Source organism: Hyperolius riggenbachi, chromosome 4 (genome assembly GCF_040937935.1).
Source record: "Hyperolius riggenbachi isolate aHypRig1 chromosome 4, aHypRig1.pri, whole genome shotgun sequence".
Lineage (NCBI taxonomy): Eukaryota > Metazoa > Chordata > Amphibia > Anura > Hyperoliidae > Hyperolius > Hyperolius riggenbachi.
Window position 1 is genome coordinate 370,152,922 of NC_090649.1, and position 19,918 is coordinate 370,172,839.

At 42.9% G+C, this 19,918-nt stretch overlaps 1 protein-coding gene across 12 annotated transcripts in view; it reads right to left on the reverse strand.

The window, feature by feature from the left end:
• Nucleotides 1-19,918, reverse strand: part of SYNE1 (spectrin repeat containing nuclear envelope protein 1) — a 707,535-nt gene that overhangs the window by 308,429 nt on the left and 379,188 nt on the right. For all 12 annotated transcript variants that reach the window (XM_068232018.1, XM_068232025.1, XM_068232014.1 and 9 more), the window contains 4 exons: nucleotides 17,015-17,187; nucleotides 14,441-14,750; nucleotides 8,581-8,745; nucleotides 6,482-6,838 (listed from right to left, as the gene is read on the reverse strand). In XM_068232018.1, the coding sequence (XP_068088119.1) occupies nucleotides 6,482-6,838; nucleotides 8,581-8,745; nucleotides 14,441-14,750; nucleotides 17,015-17,187 (1,005 nt within the window). The remainder of the gene's footprint in view (nucleotides 1-6,481; nucleotides 6,839-8,580; nucleotides 8,746-14,440; nucleotides 14,751-17,014; nucleotides 17,188-19,918) is intronic.

Below are 19,918 nucleotides of genomic sequence, written 5' to 3' on the forward strand. Positions count from 1 at the left end.
CCCCACCAACAACCGATTTCCTCCCAAACTAGACAGCCACCATGCAGCCTCCATCCCAATGAATACGATAGTCCAGCAGAGAAGGCAGCCGCAGCGGGGGAGAATGACAGCACCAGATGACTCACATTCACCTATTGCGATCCAAGCAATAGAGGTCCCGTCATCCGGAGCCCATCTCACTTCTCTAAAGTGCTGCCGCTCTGTTACTACTACTATTACTACTTCCCATTTCCTGTCTGATCTGAGAATCAGGAAGTTCAAAGCGAGCGGCTGCACTTTAGAAGAGACAGATGGGTTTCAGATGACGGGATCTCTATTGCTTGGATCATGGATAGGTGAGTGAGCGTTTGCCATCTGCTGCTATCATTCTTGCTGCAGCTGCGGTTCTCTGTGGGAAGGGAGGGAGGAGTGGCCAGCGGCAGAGCGCACAGTAGCAGGAGGGGGACCTAAGAGGAGAGCCTGGCTCTGAAGACAATCAGCAGCGCATGGCATCATTTGACAACACAAGACAAATAACATTTATATCATGCTTTTCTCCTGGCGGACTCAAAGCGCTAAAGCTGCAACCACTAGGACGCACCCTATAGGCAGTAGCAGTGCTAGAGAGACTTGCCTAAGGTCTCCTACTGAATAGGTGCTGGCTTACTGAACAAGCAGAGACGAGATTCAAACCCTGGTCTCCTGTGTCAGAGGCAGAGCCCTTAAAGGGACTCCGAGCAGTGCCTGTGGTTATGTCTTTAAGCATACCCACAACTAATTAATTACATCCTCACACCTACCAGCATGATGTTTGTAATTATATCCCCCTGGGTTCCTTATATTTCATTGCATTGTGCTGAATCGAGCTGCCGACTTTGGAGAAAAGTCGTCCTGTGTAATACAATGTAACTATGGAAAGATGCATATCATGTTGAAGCTCTCTTTCTCCTCTTTCCAATGATAGATAAACTGCCACCCTACACCTTTTAGTTTTCACTATTTTCGCGATCGAGATTGCCATGGCCGTGATTTCGATCGCGAAGATATAGAAAACTAAAAGGCATAGGGCGACGGTTTATATATCATTGGAAAGAGGAGAAAGAGAGCTTTAAAATGATCTGCATCTTTCCATAGTTACTGCACTGCTCAGAGTCCCTTTAACCATTATACCATTCAGCCACCGCTGACAGGATGGCGAGGGCTGGTTTATGTGCTGATGGGGCCCCTTTGACTCTGAATGGGGGGCCCAAGCGACTGCCCCTGCCCTGGAGCCAGCATTTTGGGAACTAATTCAGAAACGGCAGCTCTTACACTGCTATATTCAAAGGTTTCCTTCTATGACAAAGTGTTAGTCTAACAAAAGAAGGAATAGTTGATGGGAACTTTGCCTAGAAATTGTCAGGTTGTAATCACTGTCACAACTCTGCTATGACAATATTGTTTTGAAATGCTAATTTCACTGGGGAAGGGAGTAGGGGATTTCATTTTGTATTCTTAGTTGTACTCAGTTTTAGTACCCCTACCAATATAGCTGGTTGTTGGTTTCGGTACTTATCCGTTAGCCGGGCGCATCCTCTAGGTGGCGACAAATCTCCACCAGAGTTACCTCTTTCCCTACTATCCATGTCGGCCTGGAGGGGGAATAGTAATTATCGCCACCTGCCGGATGCGCCCGGCTAACGGATAAGTACCTTGGTTTCTAAAGTGTTAACAAAGGCAGTAGAGCATACATGCCAAACTCTAGCTCAAATTGGCCCACAAGATATTTCCCTACTTTGCATTATGTTTAGCCCCCTCCACAACACCAGGGAAGCTATATTGCAGGTGAAGCCTTAGATCCCCAAGGAAACCATATGAGGGAGGGAGGAGGAAAGCACTAAACACCAGGAAACTATATAGGGGAGGGAGGGGGCCACTAGACACCAGGAACCTATATAGGGGAGGGAGGGGGTACTAGATACCAGGGAAGTGTATAGGGGAGGGAGGGGACATTACATACCAAGAAACTGTATAGGGGAGGGAGGGAGGACCACTAAACACAAGGGAATTGTATGGTGAGGGAGGGATGACCAATAGACACCATAGAACTGTATAGGGGAGGGAGGAGACATTAGACACCAAGGAAATGTATAGGGCAGGTAGGAAAGCCAGTAGACACCAGAAAACTGTATAGGGGAGGGAGGAGGCATTAGACACTAGGGAGCTGTATAAGGAAGGGAGGAGGGCCAATAGACACCAGGGAACTGTATAGGGAGGGAGGGGGCCACCAGATACCAAGGAACTTTATAATGGAGGGAGGTGTTCTCTAGACATTGAAATTGGCCCGCGACTTTAACACCGTAAGTGTTTAATATTGTCCCACTTTGTATTTGAGTTTGACACCCCTGCAGTAGAGGATAGAGGGACCCGGCGTCCTATGGTCAATTGGGTAGCAATGAGTTGGACACAACTGAATAGCGACTGAAGCACAACAAATCAATAATATGCGTACAATAGAAAATACACACACACCCTCTCTCTCTCTCTCTCTCTCTCTCTCTCTCTCTATATATATATATATATATATATATATATTTCTATATATACTGTACATTACACATATATCCAATAGTAGGAAATTGGCTCTGGTTAATGGTGATCCTTGTTTGAAACATGAAAGCTGTACTTCTAAAATGTTTCAAATGTTCACTTTGTTTGTAAAGTCTTCTCCTTTCCCTCCTCCTTACATAAATGTCCTTCTGCAATCAATTATCCAGCCTAAGCATGGCATTATTATTATTACAGCACACACAGAGTCAGCTCTCATGCACGTGCTGCATCTTAAAATTAACAATGCAAATCTACTGCACTACTGAGCAAATCTCTATCAGGTATTTCAACCATCATAATAAGTAAGTAATAATAAGTAAATACGTAATTAGTAAACATTTTCAACACGGTTTTGACAGAGTGTTGCAGTGTTTTTATTCCAGAAAATAAATGTTTTGAGGATGATTAAAAGCAGCATAGTGTAAATATAAAGCAGAGGTTAGGTTGTAATAGTATAATGCAGTCACAGTGTTTCTCAAACCTGTCCTTGTGACTCCCCAACAGTGCATGTTTTGCAGGCAACCTCACCTATGCACAGGTGGGATAATTAGTGCCTCAGCTACATGGAATCCACCTAGCTGAGACACTAATTACCCCACCTGTGCATAGGTGAGGTTGCCTGGAAAACATTCACCGTTGGGGAGTCACTAGGACAGGTTTGAGAAACTCTGGTTTAAGACAACCCTAAATGGAACCTTTACTATCTGTACAGCAGTAAGGATGGGAACCAAAGGATGGGTTTGATCTAAGGTGAATTCCTTGAAATGCCATTGAAATAGGAATTAAACAGTATTTGTATTCACGTCTATTTTTGTAGTGTGTGCTTAAAATGTTATCAGCAGCTAAACGTCTGAATAGTGTTTAGACTTTCTTTATTCCCAGTTCCATCTAAACTATGTATACACTTTAAATATCTGTCATCTGAGATTAACTTTGGTTATCATGTAAACTGAAGTTCTGAAATGAGTGCTGTATTGACATGCACTCTTCTGTTCTGAGAGGCGAGCGGAAAGGACTAGCGAGAGAATCCCTGCAGTAGGGGATACTACAAGATAATAGCAGAGAGCAGTGGAGACACCAGGGCTGTGTATTCAGAGTCCATGCCCCATGTCTATAATGATAAGGAGTGATATGTGATACTGCTGCATCTGACACTGGCAATTTAGTCCGGCTAGCTGGGCACATGGGAGGATCACTGCTAAAGACATGGAAGACACAAGATGTGAGTGAGTTGGAAGGGGAGGATGGTATCACCTTAAGGAAGAGTAGACACCTAGGGCAATATCCAATTCAAGGTGATAATTAGCTTGCAGATGTGAGCTACTTATCACCTTGGCATCACACGAGGATCACTGGCTAATCTTATTACCGGTTTCCTTTGCCCGATCGGCGATCGTAAGGTAGCATTACTCAGGCAAAAGCCTGAGTGATGTTCCCTTTTCCCCAGGCGATGGGGAGCGAAGTTTACCCTGTGGTGCGGTCCTTTAGCACTACAGCACTGCTCCCTCATTCCCAAGAGATGCGCTTGCACCAGCCGAACATCCGAAGCCATCTTCCGCCGCTGCATCTTGGGGTCTCCTTTAGTAAGAAGACCCCCAAAGCTTCCCGTCCGCCCGCCGCATATCTCCGAAGCCACCCGCAGCTACAACAGTTGCCCCTTAGTAATTAACCTATCAACGCTAAACATCTGCCACCCATGCCACGCCCCCCCCCCCCCATTGGTCCACTATCTGGACCATATTCATTGGTTTAGACAATGGACCAATGGGGAGCCCCAGGAGATCAAAGATGCTTTGTCGGGGCTCTGATAACAGTAATTACAGTGACAGATACTCTGTGATTACAGTGTCGGCATTTGCGGTGTGAGGCTGCAGGTCCTGCGGCAGAGGGTAAATTCCCAGCAGCATGAAAAACGTAATAGGATTGGGAGTAAAGAAATCGCTGGATCATAATTTTGCCCAAACAAGTTATTTTCCTGCCTGGAGGGGGAGGGTGTGTGTGTTAAATTAAACTGGATTAGGCGATGAGATCATTGCCTAATTTAAGAACTCGCCAGCACTTAGCGCTAGCATGTTCAGCAATGGAATATATGTAATATGTATAGAATTACCTTTTTGAACAATACCAGTTGCCTGGCAGCCCTGCTAATCTATTTGGCTGCAATAGTGGTTCAATAACACCAGAAACAAGCAAGCTTCAGATCAGACAATAATGTCAGAAGCACCTCATCTGCTGCATGCTTGTTCAGGGTCTATAAGAGAAAGTATTAGAGGCAGAGGATCAGCAGGACTGATAGGCAACTGGTATTGCTTACAAGGAAATAATTATGGCAGCCTCCATATCATTTTCGCTTCAGTTGTCCTTTAAAGCAGAACTGAAGAGGATTTAAAAACAAACTGTTTCACTTAACTGCAAGCCCCCAGCAGCCTTCCTGCCCCGCGCCGGTCTTTTACGATCCTCCGTTCTCACGCTCCCAGCTACGTTCGGTTTCACTGCCGGGCCACTGCGCCTGCGCGGCTGTGGCCATGCGTATCCTTCTTCGCGTTTCAGTCTGCAATAGCAGTATTTCAGACGGGAACGCGTAAAAAAGACAAACTTGTGGCCCCTCAACTTACATGTCGAGAAACAAAACAGAGCAGCGACGGGAGAACCGAGGATCGTGGAGGACAGGATGGCGCAGGACAGGACAGCTGCTGGGGGCTTTTAGAAGCCCTAGGTAAGTGAAACAGTTTGTTTTTAAATCCTCTTCAGTTCCGCTTTAAAAAGACACTGCGTCTGCAACGACATATAGAAGAATGCAGTAAATTATTCAGGATACCCACTTTTACAGTAATTTTCTGGTTTCAACATCAGAAACAATTCCTATAACTATACATTGCTGTATATGGAATGTAGCCCTTCCCTCCCAGTGATGTCTAGCCTTTGCTGATTGGCTATCCAGAATTCTCCCCCTCCCCCCAGAGCATTCTGGGGGGACTAGGTATATCTTGTACTGGCTTCACCTGACAGGGCTAAAAATGTCACCTCCTGTGGTCAATTTCAGAATGTAAATCAGGGTGTGGAAAGTTTTTGCAATGGCAAACACTGACTAAATAACTTGAATGAATACTGTAAAACTGTGCAAAAAATAGGAAATGTAATTAATTACATTATTTTCACTGCACTCTTTAAACTTTGGTTGTCTTAAATAATCATTACGTAGAGGGGGAGAGGGGAGGAGGAAGAGGGGATGCGTGGGGGAGGGCAAGTGAGCGCCACCCTATTTTGAGAACTTAATTGGAAGTCGCCACAACAACAAAACCCATCAGGTGACAGCTCTCCATAGAGGGAAAACCACTGAAGCAGGGACATACTTGTACAAACTCCAGATTTTAAGCCAAGAAGATGCCACAATCATATTGGACAAGGAAAATCTAAAGAGTTTACAGAGCTTTACTTTTCAAGGCAAGAGAAAGCATATTTCAGCGATCTTTCATATATAAGCATACTGTACAAGTGAATCACAATAACTTACATAACTTAGGAGATAGTTTGATGTAATGTATTATGGAATTCTACTTTAACACATAAGAGGATGGAAGTGATTAAGCTTTTATGACTGAAGCAGGGCAGTTCTCTTGTTGCAGCTGCTGCTGCTTTACAGAATCCAGACGTCACAGAAACACTCTTTGTCGATTTCACTGTGGAGTGTACTGTATATAGGAAGTGTAAAAATAGGCCTACTTGATCTGTTTTACAAATACATTCCTATGGCATTTTATTCATTTTAGAAGATCTTGGGAGGAACACTAACAGTATACGAGAAGTGGCTTAGCATTAGAATGGTATGATTCATACAAACGTTAACTGTTTATCTGCACACATCAGACTTGGTAGTGATGTTGCATAGCCCACAGTATCATTTTAGTCTCACCTTCTGCCTGTGCCAGTATTCCACAATTTCCTTGTCTGTATTCTTGCCTTCTCCTTGCATCAGCTTCTGGGCCCATTTGTCCAGAAACACACTGAAATCCTGGACAGCATCTTCCAGCTTAGAGACCTGAGACGCAAATTCCTGTTCTGAGATTGCCATTTGACTTAAAAGAGCTTCCAAAGTGTTCTGACTTTGCAAGACACTCTCCTCCCACTGCTTCCAGTCTGCTTGCAGGCCTTGGATCTCAGCCTCTATCTGTTTACATCCACGAGTAGTGGTGTTCCTCTTCACTGCCGGAGCCAAGGTTTCAACTTTGCTAAGACGCTCTGCTCCAGTCTGTCTGGAATCCATCAACTCCTGCAATGGAAAAAGAGGTTGTTATAGCAACCAAAGCTGTTTGCAGGCTTTGGAAAGGAGGAAAGGCTGACAAAGTTTACAGAGTTGTGCAGGATGGTTTCATAACTGCAGCGCATCACATGATTTTCTGAAGGGATTGAGGCTGCTTGCATGCTATCAGAGCTGCTAATTAGTTCTAAACACTGACTGGCTTGTGAAGCTTCATAAAATCAGAATACTACTGACAGCGCCCGGTGCCAGACTCTGCTTCTATACCTGCATTACACAAAATTGCATCACATTACATCAAAATTAAAAGCACAACACACATTTTAAATAAAGGAATGCTGAAATAGTTAATGGTGCACAAGTCACATGTGAATATGTTGTTTGGTGGGGGAACTATTGAGGCAATGTGTTGCTTATAGCAAAAGTCAACTTCTACTGCATTTTAGAGAGTGAAAACACAGGTAGGCCTGGCAATATTTACATTTCCAGTAAATAGAAATGTACATCACGCATTTATAAAGCCTTTTGTGTAAGTATATTACATATTTATAGCAACTTTTGCGGTAATGCACTGCATGCAGTGTTACCATGCCGCACTCTGTTGTCCTGCAATGCTCCCGTCGCACCGTGAACGTCGCATAGGTTATGCATTGCAGTGCGGTAAGCTGCGTCACTAATCGGCCGTTACACAATGATGCAATGTACCACTGTGAACATGCCCTAAAAGAAAATATATATAGCAGCCTCCCTAACTCTCTCACTTCAGGTGTTCTTTAAGGTATTGCACACAGAGGATCAGTATCATATCCAGGCGATATCCATGGTTTAAAAGGAAATAAATATGGCAGCCTATTAATATGGCATATCTATTTAACCACACGGTCACTTTAAGTACAGTCATACCTGACCATGAGATTGCTGTGGGTACCAGACATACTAGATACTGTTAGAAGTGGAATTTTCATCCAGAAATAAAATATGGGAGATAACTTTTTAAAAAAATAGCTGAATGCTTTTATAACAGTTAGATAAGGAAAACAGTTCCTTAACTGGTTGCCGACCCCTCCACGCCAATTGGCGTGAACGCGGCGGCAGCCCCAGGACCGCTCCACACCGACTGGCGTGAACGGCCTTCTACGGGGCTAGCAGGAGATCGCGCACAGGCTGCGCGCATATCTCCTGCTTGGAAGGCAGAGCTCCGCTCCACCTTCAGTCTCCCAGCGGCGATCGCCGTTAGGAGACTGTTAGAGGGTGAAACCAACGTCTAATTATGCTGTACAGCGCTGTGATCTGAGGCAGCGCTGTACTGGGGACAGCCGTGTGACATGGCTGTCCCCTCTGGTAATGCGTAAGTGATCCGCTGTCATAGGCTAAAGCCCATGACAGCCGATCACGCTGATTGGCTGGCAGGGGAATGGAGGGAGCGGGTAAAAAAAAATATAACAATACAATTTATTATGAAAATAATATATAAAACATTTATTAAAAAAAAAAAAACAAACTGGGGAGCAATCAGACCCCACCAACAGAGAGTTCTGTTGGTGGGGAGAAAAGGGGGGGGGGTCACTTGTGTGCTGAGTTGTGCGGCCCTGCAGCTTAGCCTTAAAGCTGCAGTGGCCAACTTAACAAAAAATGGCCTGGTCTTTAGGGGGGTTTAACACTGCTTTTGCTATGGTCTTCCTTATATACAGTTACATCACTGCAGATAAGCAATTCACAAACACTGATGTAAACCCAGAAATCCAGAACCTCACCTTAATCTTTGTCATTTTTTTCTGGATGGCAGGAGAGTCTCCTGAGGCATCAGACCAGCGGTGAAGCTCTTCTTTAGCTGAGTGAAGCCAATCGGTGAATTCATGCACTGCATCCAGGTAGAGCAGATGATCCTTCACAACATCTTCAATGTTCCTCATCTTTTCCTGGAAGCGCAATGCAATGTTTCTTTATTAGGCAATGGCAGATACCTAAAATGCACTTAGAGCAACTACTCAGTCAGGAAGACACTGATTTTCTGTAACTTATCACACACATATTTAAAGTTGTATTATACTCCCCAAACTCCAAAACTAATATTTCAGTAACGACATTTAGTTGTATAAAATAACAACTGAAAGCAATCCCACACATTCTCTGTGTAAAAACATATATTTTTGCTGCATAGAGCAGTTCAAAATAGCTTAGGGCTTTTTCAAATCACACAACGTGTGCACAAACCTGCAGCATGAACGTCGGAAGTTACAATACAACGCTGATTAGCGGCAGTAGTTCTAATTCACCCGACGGGAAAACGTTGCAGATGAACATTACTAAGCTCTCAGATGTGTTACAATGTAATGCTTAGGGCCTGAGCCCACTAACGCAGTTGAGCGCAGTTGTACGCAGTTGTGTCCGCTTTTCAGCATCTGTAACATTGATGTGTTTCTGAAAAGCGGACACAACTGCGCACAACTGCGTTAGCGGGCTCAGGCCCTAAGGAACGCTTTGTCTAATGTTGGATACTAAAAAAATTGAAAAAAGGACCGGGAGGACACCGGGAGCCCGATCTGGTGTATTATCGCAGATAAACAAGGTAAGTATAAAAGATATTCAAATATACTCACAAAGCCGGGTGCTCACTTCAACCAAGTAAACTCGCATGTGGGGAAGTACCGTCCCCACTCGGCCTTGTGATTTTGCTTTATTGGTCGCGGCTCCTTGGAAAAGAAACACCCACCTGGGTGTTGACCCTCAAGCTGGAGGGAATAGAACAATGAAGAGAGATAGGAGGCGCCCTAGGGGTACTTATAAGATAGTTATTATACCACTGTTTTAGAGAACCCCGATAGGGGCATATATCTAATAAAGCAAAAGGTATGGACGGATCCTACCTTATTAACTGGTCATAGGCGCCTGAGACCGGGGACTTCACCCTATTCGGCACGTCACTCGACCTGATGAAGCGGTGGTTACAGCGAAACGCGTTGTCAATTTAAAAGTGCCATATTAAAGTACTCTTTTTACCATACCCTGAGTGAACAGTTTATAAGGTAGGATCCGTCCATACCTTTTGCTTTATTAGATATATGCCCCTATCGGGGTTCTCTAAAACAGTAGTATAATAACTATCTTATAAGTACCCCTAGGGCGCCTCCTATCTCTCTGCTTTGTCTAATGTGAAGGTTAACATGAAAGTTACAGACTTTCATGTTACCTTTCTAAATGCAATCTAGGAGCGATCCGTCAAAATGTACGGATCAGTTCCTAGTGTGAAAGAGCCCTTATTTCTGTCTGATCGGCAAACGCAGAATCGGCTCCCTCCTCCTCCTCCCTTCCTCTGCTGAACAGACGATGAGTCCCTTCAACAGAAAAGTATGGGACAGAGTGAAGGCACATTCCTTCAGACAGAGAGCTTCAGCCAGCAATGATTACATTTGCCATTAGACAGAGACACGCTATCTTGAACTGCTCCCTTTAGTGAAAGCATAGATTTTAATACACAGAGAATGTGTGGGGTTGCTTTCAAATGTTATTTTATATAACTAAGAGTAGTTATTGAAATTTTAGTTTTGGGAGTTTAATTCCACTTTAACTAGTTGACAACTGAGGAATTTTTCCCCATCTGGACCAGAGCAATTTTCACCTTTCAGTGCACTCCCTTTCATTTGCCAATAACTTAATCACAACAAAATGATCTATATCTTGTTTTTTTTTTGCCACCAATTACGGTAGGCTTTCTTGGGTGGTACATTATGCTAAGAATTATTTTAATCTAAATGCATTTTAATGGCGATAGTAAGAAAAAATGGAAAAAAAATAATTATTTCTAAATTTACGGCCATTATAGTTTTAAAATAAAACACTCTACCGTAGATAAAACCCACACATTTTATTTGTCCATTTGTCCCGGTTATTGCAACATTTAAAATATTTCCCTAGTATAATGTATGGCACCAATGTATTATTTGGACATAAAGGCGCATTTTTCAGATTTGCGTCCATCACTAATTAAAATCCCATATTTTCAAAAATAACAGTAATATACCCTCTTGACATACATATTAAAATAGTTCAGTACCTAAGGTAATTATTTATGTATTATTTTTTAACAGTCATTTTTTAAATGCAAACGCTTTATTTGGGTAACTATGGGAGAGTCCGGGAGGTAAGGGTTTAGATTTAATGGCATATATGTGTATATTTATTAAAACAATGCATGTAGGTGTAATTTTACTATTGGGCCACAAGATGTCCTCGCCATTATGTCCTTGCATACTATAAGTACGTGAACAGGAAGTAATGCATGGACGTGTTACTTCTTAGTTACAATGACTGCAGGCATCTCATTGATGCTGGTGATCATTGACATGGGGGCTTAGATCAATAAATGGGAACTGTGTTCCCATTCTTTGATCTCCCTACTAATGGGCGTCGAGGAGAGCATGCATGGGAGCGCACGCAGTGGCGATTGCAGTGGAAGGCTTATATCTTCACCCCTGGGACTTTAAATGAAGTACATATACTGCCGCTGGGACGACAACTACCGGTAGTTAAAATACCATTGTGCATGTTAGGGTCCCTAAAATAGCGAAAATCTGTTAAGAATAATTCAAAGTTTCTGTGACAGATAATATTCTCACTGTCTCCTCTTAAACTTTATATCTCTGCTAACTTATCTCAACCATTCCAAATTGCAGCCCCCCAGTACTGCTATTTCCTGAATTAGGGTATATCAATGGTATTTTGTGAACCAGTGGGGCTGTAATTTTGCACAGAAGTAGTTTGGGGATCCCCTCCCTACCCTAAACATTTGGAGTGTGTAGGAGCTGAGTGCTGAGATATCAAGCCTTTAAAATCAGCATTATGCAAATCAGAAAGGAGCTGCATGTGATGTCATTACCCACAAGGCTGTGCATCAGTAGGCCAAGTTTTAATTAGGCTTACACTGGTTTCATCTTTTCAGCTGCACTTCCATTAGCTGCAGAACTTTTTCCATTCTAAGAACTTGTTTTTTCCTGACAAACCTGCCATCAGCTTCACATTAGTTGTGAGTTAATTACCACCTTACAGTTCTTCTTCAAAGGAGTTCTGTGTGGGGGTACTGAGGGTAAAAACAGACACTTACCTGGCGCTTCTATCAGCCCCCTGTAGCAGTCATGTCCCACGCCGTCCTTCTCCCATCCTGCTGTTCTCTGCCACTGGGTCCGGTCTAGCGCGGCATGCTTTCCAACTGCGGCTGCGCAGCCATGGCCACGTGCCTGCTAGCTTCCAAGAAACCTTCGTACTGCGCCTGTGCAGTAAGTTTCCGATGACGCGAACGGGAGCACGCATTATTCGTCTGTGTTAGACGAACAATTGCCCGGTGCCAGTGGTGGGGAACGGCGGATGGGAGGAGGATGGTGTGTGACATGACTGCTACAGGGGCTGATAGAAGCCCCAGGTAAGTGTCTGTTTTTACCCTTAGCACACCCCACAGAACCCCTTTAAGTCCCATACTGCAACCTTTTGATCTACTGATTGTTAAAGCAAACTTGAACCAAAAAACAAACTTATGAGATAGTGAATTGTATGTGTAGTATGGATAATTAATAGAATATTAGCAGCAAAGAAAAAAGTCTCATATTGTTATTTTTAGTTATATAGCTTTTTTTTAAATAACATTGCATCATAATGTTGCAGTTTTAAAATCACACTGTCTTTTAAACTAAAAAACAAATCAGAAATAATGGCCCTTTGAACTCTCCTGCAGTAAAACCATATGTCAAGCTGTCTCTCACTGTTTCATTAATGTATACCGGTAAGTGCTTAAGAAAACAGGACTGCATTTGACCCAAGTTGGGTCGAATAGCTCAGAGAAGCTCTTTTGCTTAGAACAACTGCGAACAACTGAAGTTTTTTTTAACTCTTCCTGTACCGGAAAATAATATTAAACTCTTATCTTTGCTACTTACGTTCTATTTCTTAGCTGTGCTACACATACAACATATGCTACATCATGATTTCATAATTTTATTTTTATTTTTTTCACTTTAGATTTGCTCAATTAAGCTACATACACACGGGCTACAACTGTCGCCGCAACCACGTGGCACGTGCGTGTTGCGGCGACATACACACGGGCTACAACTGTCGCCGCAACCACGTGGCACGTGCGTGTTGCGGCGACAGGTCGCCCGTGTGTATGATGCGCGCGCCACGAACCGTCGCTTGTCAGAGCTGTCGCCAGGCGATTGACTTGGTCAATCGCCACTTCGCCGCAACTGTCGCTAGTCCGCTGTGTGTATGCGGACTAGCGACAGTAACTCCATACACAATGTATGGAGCTTCCGGCGGGGGGACGGCGGGGGGGAGGAACCTTCTGTGACAGCTTCCGCCGAATCTGTGTCCCTCTGTGCACCGTGTGTACGGCTGTTGCACAGAGGGACCTGGCGACGAGCTGTCGCTGCTTTTTTTTTTTCTTAATTTCCCTGGCTACACTTGGGCCTCGTGTGTACGAGGCTTAAGAAATGTTGGGGATCTATGTTAATTGTCATGTCTTTTTGTATCGCAAAAGTACCCAATATTAAGGTCCATTTAATCTCGGTCCTTATTTGCACTTAAAGTGAACCTCCAGACTAAAAATGTACTCAGCAGCACTGAAAAGGCTTGGCGTTTCTTTAAAGAGAACCCGATGTGGGATTTAATTATATTAGTGGGGCACAGAGGCTGGTTGTGCACACTAACACCAGCCTCCGTTGGCCTATGGTGTGCCTCCAGGACCCCCCTGCGTGCCGCTATACCCCTCGCAGTGCTAGCGACACACATCGTGTCGCCAGCACAATTATTACCTATGCGCTGTCTGTCAGCGCCGCTCCCCCGCCTCCTCCGTATCAGCGCTACCCGCCCGCGTCCCTTCCCTCCAATCAGCGGGAGGGAAGGGACGAGGGCGGGTAGCGCCGATACAGAGGAGGCGGGGGAGCGGCGCTAACAGACAGCGCATAGGTAAACATTGTGCTGGCGACACGCTGTGTGTCGCTAGCACTGCGGGGGGTATATCGGCACGCAGGGGGGTCCTGGAGGCACACCATGGGGCAACGGAGGCTGGTGTTAGTGTGCACAACCAGCCTCTGTGCCCCACTAACATAATTAAATCCCACCTCGGGTTCTCTTTAACAGTTTCACAGCATCAGAACTTTGTTTTTCTTACCCAAGCCTCATTTTTAGCTGTACAGAAGAAAACTGCCGGGGCATTTTTCCCCTGATGCTGTGCAAAGCATGATGGGATTTCTGATGTTGTTGTTCTCGTTCTAGTGTTTTGGTGACATTTTTTGTTTTTAATTTTGAATTTGAGATTTGAAGCCTAGCGTGCACAGCTGGGAGGGGTGATCAGGACAAAGGACAGTTGGAACTGTGTCTTATGCTCACTGTCACCTCTTTTCAACCAAAAAGATGGCTGCCCCCATGAAAAAGATGGCTGCCCCCATGAATTCACAAACATTTGCCTGTTCTTTTAAAACGTTTTTTAAGAGATTTTATTACCTATCTATTTTAATTAACATAACCAATACAACTTAATGACAGTATGTTTGTTTACGCTGAAGTTCCCCTTTAAGTACAAGACACATAATCTGTATAAATGAACATTTTTAAAAAGCATACCTTGGCCACAGTCATGATGTCACTGAAATGTGTTTTCAGGTCATTCTGCACTAAGTCAGAGAAGGAAGGGTCCTCTGTCTTTTGGTGCAATTCTTTTGTCTTTTCAATAAGGTGATGAAGTGTTGTGGAGTGATCTTCTACATCTGATAAGATAGCCTGGATGTGGTCAAGCAGGACAAACTTTTCCTTCAAGCCACTCTGTGCCTGAATGGGTTGTTGAAGTTTATGATCCACAGACTCCAGCCACTGTTCCATCTGATTCTTCCTCTCTGTGTGCTCATTCCACTGATTGATGACAGCCTCTAAAACACTGCATTTCCAAAATGTATGAGAACCAGAAAGCAACAATATACTGTAATATTTAATAAATCACACATTTAAAGCTTCAACAGTTTCCCCACATGACATTACCCAAACCTGTTGTGTAACAGCTATTCATAGACACTATCTTTTTTCTTAGAATGTTTATGCTCTATTCCATTAATAAAGTTACATAAGTCACTGGCCCTTGTAGGACTCAGTAAAATGGAAGGCTGAGGAGAGTAAAGCATGGCATATACAGTACGTGCAAAGCACACTCTCAGAGCTAGTTCTCTCATTAAGCATGGTGAAACACTTGCATCAGATGCAGAGATTACAGGGGTGGCATGCTTGCACTGTGTGTTTACACTTACAGCATGCAGTCAGAGTAGGAGGAGAAGTGAGAGGAGAGCAAACAAGGTGAAGAGATCGTCATTGGGGAAAAGCAGCTTGTTGTGCTGTGTGAGAAGTCTGACAATGAGTGAGGAGAAGGGAGGCAGGAGAGCGGCAGTGTTTAATTTGACTTGCACGGCAGAAGAGAGGAGGTGGCACCGCTGTCCTGAGTAGGAATAGAGAGTGAGAGTGAGCAGTTTGTTTGCCACAGACTCCCAGCCATCCAGTGTGCTATTGTGTTGAGCTGTAGCATGTCATGTCTAAAGTTGTTGCATATGCTCCCTGTCGGGTGCTCTGTGATCATTTCAAATCGGGAGGGGTGCATCCTCACAAGTTTGCCTCAGGAAAAAGTCTAGAACCTGCCCTGCACACTCTCACAGCCATCTTGACAAATTTGCTTATGAACAAACATATTTAGTTTAGCCTGAAGGTATGCTAATTTCTATAGAGCAGGAAGGATTTGTCCGCAGCACCAAAATACAAGAGCAATGGGCCCAAAAAAATCAATTTCCAAAAGATTGCTAATGTAAAAAATTCCCAGTGAGAGGCAGGGGAAACATGCAAAAGACAATGAAAAGAAAAAATGAAAACAAAACACTGACGTTTTCTTTGTTACGAAAGATATGGATCGAAAGATTTCAAAAGATATAGGTGCGATTGCTCAGACACTTGTTACAACTCTGGCTGTACTGTAATATCAGGTATCACAGATTTAAAAATACTTCCAGATGTCAATGAATTATTATTCACACGAGCATTCACCAGTGATTTTTTAGGAATACTTCAACACAACTCATAAAGACAAATGCGGTTTACACAGATAAAGACTAAAACGGTGTTATTTGTGAATGTAGTAGGTCTGAACGATTTTAGGAAAACATTTAATTGAGCGATTTCTGTCCAAAATCACGATTTCGATTTGATTCACGATTTCCTTCAAATCAAGCTTTGTTCCCCCTTTGTCTCTCTGTCCCTGTCTCTCTTTGTGTCCCCTTTGTGTCACCTTTCTGTTCCCTCTGTGTTCGGGCCATCTCTAATCTTTAGTTTCCAGATCTTTCAGGATCTTGATAAGACCTGTAAGAGGATGGGGTGGGGCACAAATGGTGTGCTGTTAGGGGCCACAAAAACCTTAGCAGTGCCCTTGTTCTAAGGCAAAAACACTTAAATTAGTGGCACAGCTAGAAATCATCACACTTAGCAATTTTTTGAATGGCCCCAGACCTAGATACATTTGAGCAATGGATTGGAGTGTAAATGGTAATGTGTACTCACATGCACAAAACATGTAAGACATGAGCACAGAGTTGTAAAATCATAACATAAAATTAAAAAGGCCAGTAATAATACTAAGGACCTCCTGACACCCCCTGCTCCAGAATAACGTGGCTTCCATGGCTTTTGCTACAACTATGATGTGCACATGCCATAGAAATAGCATTTGTACAGCTAACAGTGTCCATGTTATGCTGTGGAAATGGACACAAGACAATTCAACATTTTGGTTATTATTATTCAGCATTTATGAAGCGTTAACATCTTCTACAACACTATACAGAGTATATTGTCTTCCCTTAGCTGTCCCTCAGAGAAGCTCACAATCTAAACCCTATCAAAGTCTTATACCCATCATAGGGCCAATTTTAGGGGGAAGCCAATTAACATAACTGTATGTTTCAGGAAGAAACCAAAGTGCCTGGAGGAAACCCACACAGACATGGGGAGAACATACAAATGTAAGGGTGCAGACAGTGCCCTGGCTGGGTTTCAAACCAGGGACCCAGAATTTCAAGGTGAGAGCACTATGCACTATGCAACCATGTTGACCTAGGTTACACATCTTTGATGTGATAAATTAACGTGAAACCTGAGACACCGTCTTACCTGAGACACCTGGTAGCTGAGGTGCTAACGGTTCCCCACACATCCTTTAAGGTCTGCAGCTGCATTTGTATTACCATCTGCCCATCCATGTTGCTACTTTTAAGAGCCTGTTCCCCTTTACCGATAGCCAAGTTCAATTTGACCTCACCTTCACCTTTAATTAGTATTATTTCCTACAGAGAAGTAGAAAAGAAATGAAAATCCAATTAGAAATATTGATTGTGTGCAACAGCAGATGAATGACTTGGAAATTCCTTAATAACATTACTGCTATTTCAGTTATCGGTGTAAATTTGTAACTTGCATTGCAGACTAGTTTCCTAAAGTAAACTTGGCATTTTCTTCACCATGATAAGGAAAGGGCTACATATGGCATGCTTACCACAAACTATTGTATCTAAATATTACCGGTCAGTAACATGTATCAATCACTTTCTGCTGAAAAAGGTCCAATCCTTCCGGTAGCGCAACCATAATTAATGCACCCCCCCAGCAAAACTTTGACGCATCTCACAAGGGTCAACGTTTTGTGGGGTGGTATGATCTTCTCACACATACCAAGTGTAGTCACAAAAACACCTGATGTGAAGTATAGTTCCCTGTATCGGAGAAAGGGAAGGTTAGTAGTTGGGGCCCCCAACAACCCCCCCCCCCCCACACACACACATACACACACACACACAATCACAATTGCTCTACCCTCTAGTTACGCCCCTAAACCCTTCCACTTTAATGTTTCCAAAGCTGGAAATTCTAATAGCTACAACAAGTTGCTTTAAATCTCTAGTGCTTTCCAGCCACAATGACAGTATACCTATGAGTGATGGTACTAAATACAAATAAAATATGTAACACCAACCGTAGTGGATGATAACCACCAGGGAATTAAGAAGGCAAAATATATTGCTTAATAGTTTTGAATTACTTATTGCAAAAGAAAAAAAAAAACACCACAAAAAAAAAAGTATGAAATCACATAGAGAACATTGTCACAGAGGAGTTACACTAACATACACACCAATGTCATATTCCAGGTCCGACAAAGAAAAGGAATGAACAAGAAGAATTATTATAAACGTATACACTTTCATAAATGTATAAAGGACACTGAAACAAGCAAATAAAGCACCCAGTCATGCATCTATACAGTGAAACTGTTAAAAGTCACGAAGATCGGTACAAATCAGCAAGCAAACAGTATACAGTATACTAGTTAGTTATACTAAGGGAGGGTTCAGACTTTTCATTTTGGAAAACTGAACTTTTTTGCATTAAAATTCACATTCTCATGCTTTCTTTTCAGAACAGCTAATAAAAGCAATGGGAGAGCAACAAATACATTTTTTTTCATGCATGCAAAAATGTGAATTTTAGAAGTGCGAATCTGAGAATCTGAAGTTAAAGTAAACTTATGATATAATGAATTGTATGTGTAGTACAGCTAAGAACATACCATAAGTATCAAAGATATGAGTCTCATATTGTTTCCAGTACAGAAAGCGTTAAGAAACTTCACTTGTTATCTATGCAAAAGAACTTCACAGAGCTCTGAGACTAATTTAGTCAGAGAGCAGTGCTATTTTCTGAAGCACTTATATATCAAAGAAACAGTGAAAGACAACTTCAGATACAGGGGTGTAACTAGAAATCACTGGGTCCCCCTGCAAAACTTTGGACGCCCCCATCCCCCCCCCCCCCCCCTCCTTTTCTGCACAGGTAAACTGAGAACCAATGTTATTCAATTGGCTAGTGAACACTTAAATGTATTTTCCCCAATGCAGATAAAAACAGACAGCAGTGAAGCACTGCAAGCATTTTCTCTATCAATTGCATTAGCTTTTGTTATAAAACATGCATGTTCTCACACATACAGATACACGTGGTGTGCAGAAAACGCATACAGAAAAATACACACAGAAAACTGAAAGACGAGTGTGCTCCCAGCCTCAGCTTATTAAACTCATTCTGTCCATTTCTGATGGAGCAAAACTAGCTCTGCAGACTACTCCAGCATCACTACAGTACAGAGCACTTGTATGATGATTTGTTATCAGTGGCTGAGCAGATGCAGTCATTAGAACAATTGTGCACAGAGCAGAAAGTTTTCTCTCTCCGTGCCCTTAGTTGTCAGTCTCTCAGGACAGGGAAAATAAACTTCTCCCCCCACGAGGCCCCCTGCAGTTGCATCCCTGGCAGGGTCTATTGTTACGCCCCTGTTCAGATAAGATTTTACTGCAGGGAAGATCAGAGGGTCATTAGCTCTGCTCTGTTTCATTGTTTAAAATGCAGAGTATAGTTGTAAACTGCAAATATTACAGAGTGATGCAATGTTATAAAAAAAGATTATAACTGAAAATAAAATATAAGACTCTTTTCTTTGCTACTAATAATTTGTCTTGGCTGATTTTTTAAATATATTTTTTATTTCTTTTCTTTGCTACATGCTGAATTTAGTGTGTAATATTTGTGATATTTTGTTATTCCTGCATGATCAGGAAATACCAGTTTCCTGTTTGGAGTTCTATACTTACTGTAACTGTAAGTAGTAATACCAAATCAAAACACATTTTTTCTTTAGTTTTTATATAGCGCTTTTGCAGTGTTTCTACATAGTATATACAGCCATGTCACAAACTGTACCTTAGAGGAGCTCACATTCTAATCCCTACTGCAGCCACTCAGGCCCAGTGCACACCGAGCGGTTTTAGCAGCGATCCGCCAACCGCATCCGCCTGTGAAAACTCTTGGCTAATGTATTTCAATGAGATGGTGCACACCAGCGGATTGAGGTTTAGAGCAAAACGCAAACGTGCCTCCTGCTGCACGTTTGCGGTTTGCAGAAGCGTTTCTGCCCCAATGTCAAGTATAGGAAAAACGCAAACCGCTGTGGAAAACGCTAGATCA